This window comes from Podarcis bocagei (genome assembly GCF_964188305.1).
Source record: "Podarcis bocagei genome assembly, chromosome: 1".
In the NCBI taxonomy this organism is placed as follows: domain Eukaryota; kingdom Metazoa; phylum Chordata; class Lepidosauria; order Squamata; family Lacertidae; genus Podarcis; species Podarcis bocagei.
Window position 1 is genome coordinate 28,929,753 of NC_138125.1, and position 12,005 is coordinate 28,941,757.

The 12,005-nt window shown below is 41.7% G+C and overlaps 1 protein-coding gene across 6 annotated transcripts in view; it reads left to right on the forward strand.

The window, feature by feature from the left end:
- CEP128 (centrosomal protein 128) overlaps positions 1-12,005 on the forward strand; it is a 191,390-nt gene that overhangs the window by 160,909 nt on the left and 18,476 nt on the right. For all 6 annotated transcript variants that reach the window (XM_081172676.1, XM_081172677.1, XM_081172678.1 and 3 more), the window contains 2 exons: positions 7,497-7,574; positions 10,218-10,331. In XM_081172676.1, the coding sequence (XP_081028802.1) occupies positions 7,497-7,574; positions 10,218-10,331 (192 nt within the window). The remainder of the gene's footprint in view (positions 1-7,496; positions 7,575-10,217; positions 10,332-12,005) is intronic.

Consider the following 12,005-nt stretch of genomic DNA (forward strand, 5'->3'; position numbering starts at 1 on the left):
TTCTACAACATGATCTGCATACATAATTAATTAGATGCAATGAAACCCAGCTTCAATTCCATCATTTTCTTTTTCATCTCTTGCTTCAAATTTTGCAACTTCCTTACAATTTCTGTGTATTCATTCCTAAATGTTCTTTTCTTTTAGATAACATTTTCAGGCATAGTTGCCCATTCTGATGGGATTAATTTTATAAGGATAGATGCAGTGGTTTTCACACAAGGCAGCCTTTATCAGTTGGGGGGGGGGCAATTGGCGTGAACATCCCAGTCACCAGAGAGAGGTGCTCCTGGGCAAGAAATATGCCAAATTACAAACAAATATTTGGGGAGGGGGGTGTTGTACTAGGTACCTTTAAAGTTGATTGAGGGGAGAGATAAAAGGGACTCACTTTCCTCCCAGTGGTTTTGTTTGTGACCACTGAGTTGATGGCATACTGTAGGTGCTGCAAGAAAAGTGTTTTGATTTGAGGAGTAGGCTGTTATCTGCACTTAAAACCTCTGTCTCATGAACCTATACAGTGGTACCTTGGTTCTCAAACGCCTTGGTACTCAAACAGCTTGGAACCCAAACACTGCAAACCCAGAAGTAAGTGTTCTGGTTTGGGAACTGTTTTCAGAAGGCGAACGTGCTCCATTTTGAATGTTACACTTCTGATTTGAGTGTCACACTTCTGTCTGTTTTTGCTATTTATTTTGCATTTTTGTTTTTGTGGCTCTTTCTTGTTGTTTTTGTGACTCTGTGGAACCCAGTTCAACTACTGATTAATTGACTGATTGATTGTGTGACCGCAGTACATTGTCTATTGCTTTCATTTTATGGATCAATGGTCTCGTTAGATAGTACAATTCATGTTGAATTGCTGTTTTAGGGTGTTTTTTTAAAAGTCTGGAGCAGACTTTTTTGTATTACTATTTTGTATTACTTTCTATGGGAAAGCGTGCCTTGGTTTTGGAATGCTTTGGTTTTGGAATGGACTTCTGAAACAGATTAAGTTTGGGAACCAAGGTACCACTGTACTTTGCCCATCCAAACCTTCCACAGCCTAAGCTGCTTCTGGGCGTTGATGGGTAGCTTCAGAGAGAGGGATACTTCATTCTGTCTGCCCTGCATGTCCCTTGGCCCTCCTCCCTTACTTCTCTGACGCTTCCCTGAACAAGAGGGAATATATATCCTGAGGCTGGTGGAGGTGTGGTGCCCTGAAAACCTTCCCCTGCCCAGCCCAACTTGCACATTTCCCAGGGGCGTCTGTTTGGCAACTCTTGGAATACTGATTAGATGGATCTTCTGCATCTAACCAGGACTGGGTCCCAGTCTGTACTTGGATGGAAGAATCCAGGGGAACCCTGTGTATGACACCTTGAATTCCGTCATGGGGGAAAGGTGGGGTAGAAATGTAATTTATATAATTAGACTACTCTTCCATCTCTAGCGTTTGGGTATGAAAATAACTTTGTGAAGAAGGCTAACTTTCTCTCCCTGAGGCCCAGTATATTTAGTAGATTCTGGCAGGAACTTTTAATGAATTCATTTGGGCCTGAGTGTAGACGTTTTACATATATCACACAGTTCTTGATGTATAACCTAGCAGTTGCTTCAAAAAAAACACAAAACCTTTTTGGGTCACCTTTAACATTACATCTTATTCAAGCTGTAAGTAACTGCCTGTTCCACTGCATTACTGTTGCTTTAAATTATGGGCACACTTCTTATGGATTATACCCTGGGGATTTCTTAGTTGGCCTCCAAACCTTCTCTACTTTTTAAAAATACCCACAGCCTACAGATGATCACTTGTATTTAACCAGCTCAGGAGATTGGAGGCTCTTGTTTGTTGTCTGCACACTTACTATGCATTAAATATAAAACCGAGCCTTATGAACAACATAGACAAAGCCCAGCTTGTTTTATATTTGTGTTTATCAAATATCAAATATTACTGTGGTTTCAAGACTAAAAATAAAATGCAGCTTCTGACTTTGATTTAGACCTGTCCCTGGGGGACAACAGCCCAGAGCTGCCTATCACTGCAAATGCATCAATATAAGGAGGATTAACTGTTCACATGCTCTTGAAACATCAAAGTGTTTATATGAAGTCATGGAAAATGAGTAATTTGTTTTATCATTCTCTCCGAGAACATAGAACACCTCTTAGAAAGTAAATAATCTTTTATGTTAAGAAAACAAGGGAAGATTAATAGCATTCACTGCCATGATGGAGCAGGGTGCTTTTAACTAAATTACCACCAATGCTGCTTCTATTGGTACAACTGGAACCGTTGCCACTTATCAGCTTCATCAGTGTGCTGTATCAGTGCCCTTTGTTCCCTGTTAAATAATGAGCAGACAGACATGATTGCTCTCTTCAGGATTAGTTGTATGCATTATGGCACATCCTTTGCAGTTTCTGGGAAATAATTAGCGGTACTTAATTGCCCTCTGTGTCAGGTGTTCCCCCCATCCTTTTTAGCACTTTGTTCTGCATGGCTAAACCTATCTCTTTTAATAGAGAAGAGTGCTATCATTAATGATACAAATATGTCACTTAATCCATATTAAGGAGGTTGCTGTGTGTGCCACTAAATTATTGTTGCACCACTTCCGCGGGTCAGCTAAAAACATGACTTTTTCCTTCTTTTAACGTGCGCTTTTGCCCTTCGGTCCTTCTTTTCTTCTTCACAGCAAGCAAAACTCAATTTTTTGCAGATTTGTTTCCGGACACGGTTGTATTTGTGTCCTTCATAACGAGACAGGAATTCTACTCCTGCAGCCTCCTTCAGAAATTACCCTGCTGTCTTCCAGCTACCTGCTAAGCTGAAGTTTGGACTCACATGCATGCTTTTGTCCGTAGAGAAAGACATGCCAGTGTTGTGGCTGGCGCTGTCATAGTTAATGCGAGGCTGCGCACTACATTTCAGCTGCTGGGATCACATAGCAAAGATCACCGTTCTCGTTTTTCAGCCGGCTTAAATCCTCCTACCACGAAAGTTCCCAGTTGTATATATAATGCTTTAAAAAGTTTTGAAAACCCAGGAATTGTGGACTATGTAGGGCAGTTCAAGTGTCAGGTCTGAATTTCCCCAACACAAGCACAGGTTCCCACCTCAGTTGCTAAGTTTGCTTAAGTAGCCTCTTTGGGAACAGAAAATCTTAACCAGAACCTGACGTTTCAATGGATTTGGTTACTTGCCAACTTTCATAATGTAAACCCTTAATGTGTCTCTGACTAGGGGGAAAGGAACAACATTTAAGGGGGAGTGATCTTGTTCAAAGTTGGTAGCTCCTGAGTTTCTTTCATGTGGCAGAATGTCCCTGAAGCATATTGCCCCCTCCAAGATGACTGCTAAGCATTTGGGTTGGTTGTTCTGTTTCACACAGTTAACTTTCCCATCATTTAAAGCTGCAGTGAGAAGCTTGCTGAGAATCTGCTGTCTCTTTTCAGATACCCCTCAACCTTTTCGAGCCCTTACGAAGACCAGGGCTACAAATGGCTCTGGGAAGAAGTAGCAAACCATGCAACTCATCATAAATTAATGGAGTGGAAAATCAAGGCTTTGATGAACATAAGGCCACTATAAATGAAGCATGCAATATGAATGAGTGCAGCTTCTTTGTGGGAGAGGCACAGTGGTGGGCAATTTAATGAGGGAGAGACATGGACAGACACCTCCGAGCAGTTTTTTTTTAGCTTTGGAAAGAAAAGTTAAGGAAGGGCCTTAGGAGAGAGCTCTTAGTTGATCATTGCAAGATATTCAACTAGTATATTACAAGTTGTGGCCAGTGTTTTTTTTAAATTTGAATATACTTTTGATAGACCTAGAGATTCATAGTAGAACTGTAAATCTCAAAGTATCTATATTGGTCAGAGCAATATGTGATACTTCAGTCTTTTTATGTAGTCAACAACTACTTATTACCGCTGCTTCATTTTTGCTTGAAAAGATTGGGTGGTATTTAAACAGGTTTTGCACAGAGTAGACCTATTTCAGTTAATGGACCTAACATAGTCTAATAACAATAATAACAATAACAACAACAATAATATATTTATAAGTAAAATAAAAAATGTAATATAAAATGTAATTGAATGCCAGTCATTATTTTTGTCAACAACGATTTCTGTGCTTGCCCTTTTCGTAGTTATGTTTTACTTGGTTTGGTGGTAGGCTACACTGATAACAGGTAAAGCCAGGCTTCCTCAACCTCGGCCCTCCAGATGTTTTTGGCCTACAACTCCCATGATCCCTATTTAGCAGGACCAGTGGTCAGGGATGATGGGAATTGTAGTCTCAAAACATCTAGAGGGCCGAGGTTGAGAAAGCCTGGGTAAAGCTGTTTTGAAAGTGATAGGGTGCATGTCCGAGCTGTAGCTCTGTGACAGAGTGTGCCGTTTGCCTCCTAGGTGGGTCATAAGGAATGGGTTAAATGAGTGTGAAGTGATTGGCCAATGGAAACAGAGGGGAGGAGTTAGAGTGAGAGGCAGAGTTGTGCGGAAGTCAGTTGAGGGTTGGGAGTTGGAGAAGGAAGAGGGAGGTTAAGTCTGTGGGTTGGTCGAGTTGTGTTGTGAGAGGAACTGTTAGGTGGAGTCAGATAGTTAGTTGGGATAATCAGTTTCAAGTTGTTAGGAACGAATAGGACAGTTAAGGAACTAAGATTAAGAAACTGACAAGAGAAATTAACTGAAACCATAAGCTTGTTCATGCCTATAAAATAAACTTGATTATTTGTTAATGTTAACAACTGACTGGACTCCGTGTGTACGCTTGAGAAATGGGTTGGTGGCAGCAAAGAAAGCAATTACAGTGGTGGCACAGGGTCACTAGACCGTCAAACGTCCAGGTGATCGCCACACAGAGCATCTCTGCCTTGTATGCAGAAGGTCTGCAGCATCCCCGGGTTGGGCTGGGAGAGACTCCTGCCTGAAACCCTGGAGAGCCACTGCCAGCCAGTGTAGACAGCAGTGAGCTAGATGGACCAATGGTCTGACTCTGTACAAAGCAGCTTCCTATGTTCCCGTGTCTTACCTGGAAGAACTTATCAGCTGTTTGCACTGATTTTATTTTGGATTATCTGGTTTGTTTTTTAGGTCAATGCTTTCACACCCCTCTTCTTGTTGGAACTTGGTTCTGTGCATCATGTTCTGTGCGTGTTCCATCCTGTGACTTAATTTGTTAATGTGGCTTCGGAAGTGGCAAGGAGCAGACATTCCTTTTTCATAGAGCTTTTTTGGGGTGGGGAGTGGGCTGCAAGTGTTCAGATCCATCTCAGCAAACCAGATGTATAATGCCACATCCCTGCGTCCAAGTCCCAGTGTTGCCCCAAGGATGACTTAGATTCAAAGGATTAACAAGTTACCCTACATGGTAGAGGGCTGGGGGTTTATGAGAAAATCCAAAGCAAACTCTAGTTGGCTAGAGAAGAGCATGAACTGATATCCCAGCTGAGAAATGGAGGGAGTCAGAGAAAAGCAAACTGAAAAAACTTTGTTTTCGGTAGCTGCACAGATCAGAAGGATTTTGTTTCCATGCACTTGCAGCAAGGGAAATCTGATGGCGTAGTAAGGGAGAAGAAAGGAAAAAACAAAGAGGCAGAGGTGTCATACAACAGAATCTCCCCCACAGCAGAAATGAGGAAAAGCACTCAAAGCAAAGGCAATGTCTTTGGGTTTTGAAAGAAAAGGGGTGTGTGTGTGTGTGTGTGTTGGTGAATGTGGAAAAAGCTTTGCAACAGAACTGATACCCACTGACACCAATATACAGGAAGGAAATCAACAACTTGAAAGTTAAATGCAAAAATTACTGATTGAGAAACAAAACTTTCCAGCATGGTGACTTCATAGATACCATGGAAATGTCAACATTTCAAAAGATGCAATGAGCCTCCAGAGCCAAAAACATAAACCAAAGACATAAACCAATATTTAAGTATGTTCCAGACTTAAACATATAGATCATACTGTTGTGAATAGCTCACTGTGTTTTGGAATGGTTGTAAATATTTTCACAAAAAAAGGCTGCCGTTAATGAGAAATAAATATCAAATATTGGTTTGCTGGTGATATATGCATTTCTGTTTCTTAGGTTGGGGGTTTTAAATACTATAAAATTGCAAATGATGGACATTTGTTAGGTAATGTTAGTTACGTGGATTTGCCTTTCACAGCATATTCACTGCAACAATTTGTTTTAATTATTATGAGCAAAAAACTATTTAAGTCACAACTATCTTAGCTTGAGCAATTTGGAGTGTTACAGCACCTTGGTTTGAAGTCACAAGGGCCTGAGCTTTTAATAAGGTGTTTTTGTATGGCAGATAGAGAACTATGCTGCAGTACTTGATGCATACTGCTGAGACAGAACAATATTTTACCTGAACTGCAAACCCATCGTTCCACAACCTAACCACTGGAATTAGTGTATCTAGGGAAAGTTTTAGTTTTCAACAATCCAGCAACAATTCATCAATCAGTTGCTGAATGAAGTAGGGGAACACAGAATTCTGCAAAGCATCTTCCTTGTATGATAATCTAGAAATGAGATATCTGCTATCAGTATTTTTAAAATTGTATCGTGCTATTTTGATTTTGTGTCTGGCACCTTATATATGCTGAAAAAAGGTGGGATGATAGATAATTGTTCAAAACATGCATGGGATATCAAATTCCTGCATCTTTTCATGAGTATCCGTCTGCAGTCCCTCCATCTATTTTTGACACTAGTTGCTAACATGTTCACATTGTTTTGATGCCATTTCCCTAGCTGTCCTCCGTGTCCCCACTGCCATTTATTTATTTATTTATTTTTATTTAAAATGATTTATAAACCAATTAATTTTTTTCCTTAAAGAATCTCTTAAGCGCTGCACAGTATATAATCCTATGGCTGTTGCGACCCACGTCAATGATGCATTCTCTCTGCATTTGATCTGTCTGGTATCAAAGACAGTCACAGACAAAATCCTGAGGGTGGCCACAGCCAATTGTAGATCAAAGAGGGGAAAGACTGTGGGGGCAAAGGAGGAGGAGCAGGAAAACAGGGCTAAAAATCAGCAGCAGCAGCCTAGGGAGCCAAAGAGTTGCTCGGGGAACCACAAGATGAACAGTCAGATTTCGCTTCGTGCTGGTAGTACAGTACTTGGGGTAAGTGATTCACAGTTACTGTAAGAACAATATTTCCACGAGTGGAATAGCTAACAATTAAGCACATCCATAGTGACTACCCAAAAATTTCCAAAGCAAGGGGCCCTTCAGCACTAAGGATCCACTTCCAATAGTTCTTCCTTCTTCCACCTCTCTCCTACCTTATTTACATGCATACTTTGTGTGATCCCTCCCCATCTACTTCCTGGACTGTTGACAACATCCACCGTCCTATGAATTTCAATGCTGGTTTATTCATATAGGTACTTCCTGGATACAGTGCTTTTGAATAATTATAAGTGTAGAAAATAAATAAGACCAAGTTATATGGATATATCTTTTCTTCTGTTCTTCAGAGTACTCGAGTGGCTTTGGATCATCTGGAGTCTGTTCCTGAGAAACTGAATCTTTTAGAAGATTTCAGAGATTTTGGAGTGAGAAAGTTTTACCATCTCTTTTTTGTTAGAAACTGTTTGGCATTCCCCTGCGCCAGCGGGAAATATATTGCGCTGGGGGCATAAAGTGTAAAGTCTGCTTTGAAAACAGACTGCATGTGGAGCTACCCTGGTCCTGGTCTGAAAGCTCCTGGTGTAAAATGCTGTAGCTTAGATGGTTGATGGGAATAGACTACAGCCTGCTCATAACTCCTGTGCTTAAAAGCTTGCATTGTATTGGTTTTCCATATACTGTAGTGCCAGGCCAAGTCAAGGTTCATAAGTTACAACTTAACAACTCCAGGATACCTTAAGGACTGGATCCTTATGCGCCTGCTTGATCAATGAAATACTTAGGGGAGTGACTTTTAGCTGGGCTCAGATGCCCAGGTCTTAACCACCAGGAGCTGTGTGTGTGGTATTGTGGGCCCAATTCTGTGGAAGCTTCCCAGCTTGGTGAAGACGTCTTTATTTCAATAGGCATTTGGGCATTTTAAATTAGTTTTTCTACTTGTATGGTTAACATTAACGGATTTTATCTGTGTTGTAACTTCATTGTACACCGCTTAGAAACCGTGCTGTTAAGCAGTAGATGAATGGTTGAAATGCATGAATAAATAGTATTGCTTTTTAGCCCTTTATTTTATTGACATTTCATTAGATTTTGAAGTGTAGGTAAACCTGAATGGCTTGCTCTGTGAACCAGGGGAGGTTAACCTGTGACCCTCCAGATGTTAGACCACAGCTCTCATCATTCCTGATCATTGGTCATATTGATTGTCCAACAACATCCTTGGGGCCAAATGTTCTCCAGCCCTGCTGTAAATGAATTCCCTTTCTGCCCCCATCACTTTATCCAAATCAAAGAAATCCTTCCCAAGTACAGTCCTCTGCCCTGGCTTGAATCCCAGTTCATAATACAGAACTACCTGATAATGGTACAGCAATTTAAAGTTTACTCAAATTAAATAGCTGAGGATTATGTCTTTTCTTTGCCAGAGTTTTTGATCTGTTCACAGTGTTTCAATAAGCTGATTTTTTAAAAAAAATTAGTGTGGCACCAGCTCTTAGTTGTGTTAATATTTGAAAAGAGGTAGATTTTGTTTGGACATGATGGCATTCAGTCTCCAAGCACTGCTTCCCAAATGATGACACACTGGATGCTTGTGGTTTCACAGCTGGCGTTACCTATTGATAAGCCTGCAAAAACTGCAAAATCAATAGGAAAGGTGTTTGAATATCAAGCTTTGTTCATTACATTGGGTAAATACGCCATTCCATGGTGGGGACAAAATTCATGCCAGATATTTAGCATGCAAAATACCAGAGCAGCACTATTCCATTGTTTGCTTTTGTTAATTAGCACTGTGTTTCACACATGACATAGGTCACAAGGCTCTAAACTATCAGTGTACTTAAGCAATTCAGAAGTACCACTAGAACAAATTAGTTCACTAAGTACAGATTGATTTTTAAAAATGTCATTTCAAACAGGTGCTTAATTGCTCTGCTGAAGACCGAAACATTTCAAAGAAATGCAAGGTGATTTCCTCCATCCCCTTAGTACAGGTGTGGGGAACCGTTGGCCCTGCAGATGTCACTGAAATTCAACTCCCATCATCTCTGGCCATTGGCCGTGCTTGCTGGGATTGATACTCTGCAACTTTTGGAGTTGCCAAAGGAGTTGCCACATCTGCCTCAGAAAGTAGAATCAGAGGTCTTTGATGTATTACATTGCCCAAATGTTGGCAAAACAAGCAGGGAATAAGAGTATTCTATGAAACTGACACCAAATCAGAGCGGAATGGCTTTCTCTGTTTAACATTCTCTTGTGATTCCAGTGTTGGGTTGATTAAACACAACCACCTCTGGGAGGCCAGAGCACTGGTCCATAGATAGGTAAAGGTAAAGGGACCCCTGACCAGTAGGTCCAGTCGTGGCTGACTCTGGGGTTGCAGTGCTCATCTCGCTTTATTGGCCGAGGGAGCCGGCATACAGCTTCCGGGTCATGTGACCAGCATGACTAAGCCACTTCTGGAAAACCAGAGCAGATCTACTTGCACTTTGATGTGCTTTTGAACTGCTAGGTTGGCAGGAGCAGGGACCGAGCAACGGGAACTCACCCCGTCGCGGGGATTCAAACTGCTGACCTTCTGATCGGCAAGTCCTAGGCTCTGTGGTTTAACCCACAGCGCCACCCATGTCCACTAGTCCATAGATACTCACTGCCAACTCTCATTTTTGCCCAGAGAACGTTCCTATGGGTCAGCAATTTAGTCTGTACACCTCACCCCCTTGCATTTTGCCAGGGCATTGCCTGTGACCCAAGAACTGAAGACTGCCCCATTGCAGAACCAGAGAGCGAAAGTTCAAGATAAGACGCAATTGTCCTTTTAAATAGTAGCAGTGTTGTGCTTGCTGCTATGCAGCATAGAAGTTTCAAGGCCAGAGGGCCATCTCTTACAAATCCTACTGAAGCCACAGGCCCTCCAGTAGAGCTGGGGTAGTCAGCATGCTGTGTGCCTGATATAATTGGACTACATCTCCCATCAACCTTGGCCACGGGCTGCGCTGGTCATTTTGTCTTTTTAAATAACAGATAACCATATTTTGCCCATATTAAAAAGTTCTCTTTTCTTTCAGGATTCTTACAACCAGACAGACAATATTGAAGACCGATATAGTAAATACAAGGAAATTATGGGCTCCTTACATCAGCATCTCGAAGATTCAAAGCGCAGACTTGAAGATTTCAGAGTAAGTTTACCACCACTTTCTTTAAGCCTTCCTTTGTATGTGAAGCTACTAGAGAAATACACACTAATGACTAGAGCTCTTGATAGCCCATAATCACTTACAGCAAAGTGCCAATTCTATTCACTTGAAGAATATAAATACATACAATACGGCTTGCTAGGTCAAAGTAGTCTCCTAAACACCAGCACTCTGTCTCCATCACTCACCAAGGAAAACTCTAAAATTGGGTAAAGAAGGAGATTGTCGTCCCTCGTTTGTGGGTCCCAGGCATTCTATAACCTGCTTTAGCCTGAGTATGGAGCTCCCTCCACACGTTTGTCTAAGCGTAAAAAAAGGAAATAATATGTCATGCAGCACAAATAAACTCTTGTGAAGGATATTCTTCTGAAAGTCATAAACCTACTGCCTTATGAGAAAGAATATGTCCTCCATGCTGTATTATTAGTTCTTTAAATCTCTGTGATGTTGTAAACTAAAAAACCCTTGCTGGCAGGGCAGACACTCCAGCCTCTCCCTCCACCCCATCATACTTAGAGATGGGTAAAAATAGGGCTGCCATACGTCCGGATATTCCCAGACATTACTGGGATTTCAAAGGCAATACTGACATCGGAGTGGGGGGGTGCGTTTCTGGGATCTTAGGCGAGTCAAAATCACGTTTTTGGGTTTTGTCCAAAAAAAGCTCAACAATTTCGGCGGCCTCCTTAAAAAGAAAAGCTCAACAATTTTGGGGTCTTCCTAAAAAAAAAGAAAAAAAGCTCAATATAGGAACCCTACTAAAAATCACTTGGTTGCTGTACAAGCTGAAGAGTTGAGAAATGAGTTTTCAAGTGTTCTTCTCCACCTTAGGATGTGCCAGTAGCAACTCAATATCATGGGTTGCGACAATTTGGGCTACCTAGGAGCTATGTGTAAAAATGCAAGCAGTCCTGAACATTTCAGGAGCAAGGAGCCCCTGGGCAGTCTCAGAACACGGATGCAGACAGTGCTGGCAGCAGCCATAATCTCAGGCTGCAGTAGACGAGCACAGTCCAGAAGACTCCAGTGGTGGTTCTGCAGAGCTGCCTTGCAGTCTGAGGTCATGGGTGTTGGCAGCACCTAGGATCTCAGACTGCAAAATGCAGGCATGGTCAGACTCTAATGGCCTTCTGCTCCCTGAGATCACAGGTGCTGATAGTGCTACCAACCCAGATTCTGGGGCATGCAGGCTGCTGCCCTTTTTCAGCCAGAGATTGCGGACACTTAGATACTTCACAATCTCTAGCTGCAAATGGTGGAGGTGATTAAAAGCCTCAGTACAAGTAGTGCCAAGTTTGAAGGAGTTTGCCCAATCAGAGTATGGTACCATCATCACTAATAATCTATTCCTTCTCTCTGTTTAGACTAAACATTATGACTTGATCTATACTGGATATTAAGAACCCAGTTCAGTGCTAAGTACAGAACAGTTTCATTTTTGTTTAGACTTTCATGAACACAAGAGGAACTAAACCATGGTTTGGGAACCTTTGGTACTCTGGATAATGTTGGGCTCCCAATATTTATCAACCCCAGCTAGCATGGCCAATGTTCAGGGATGATGTGAGTTGTAGTCCAGTAGGATCTGGAATGCCACAGGACCATCCACTCTTCTTGATGGCTTACTTTTCTCTCATTTGTTTGCCAATAGGACAA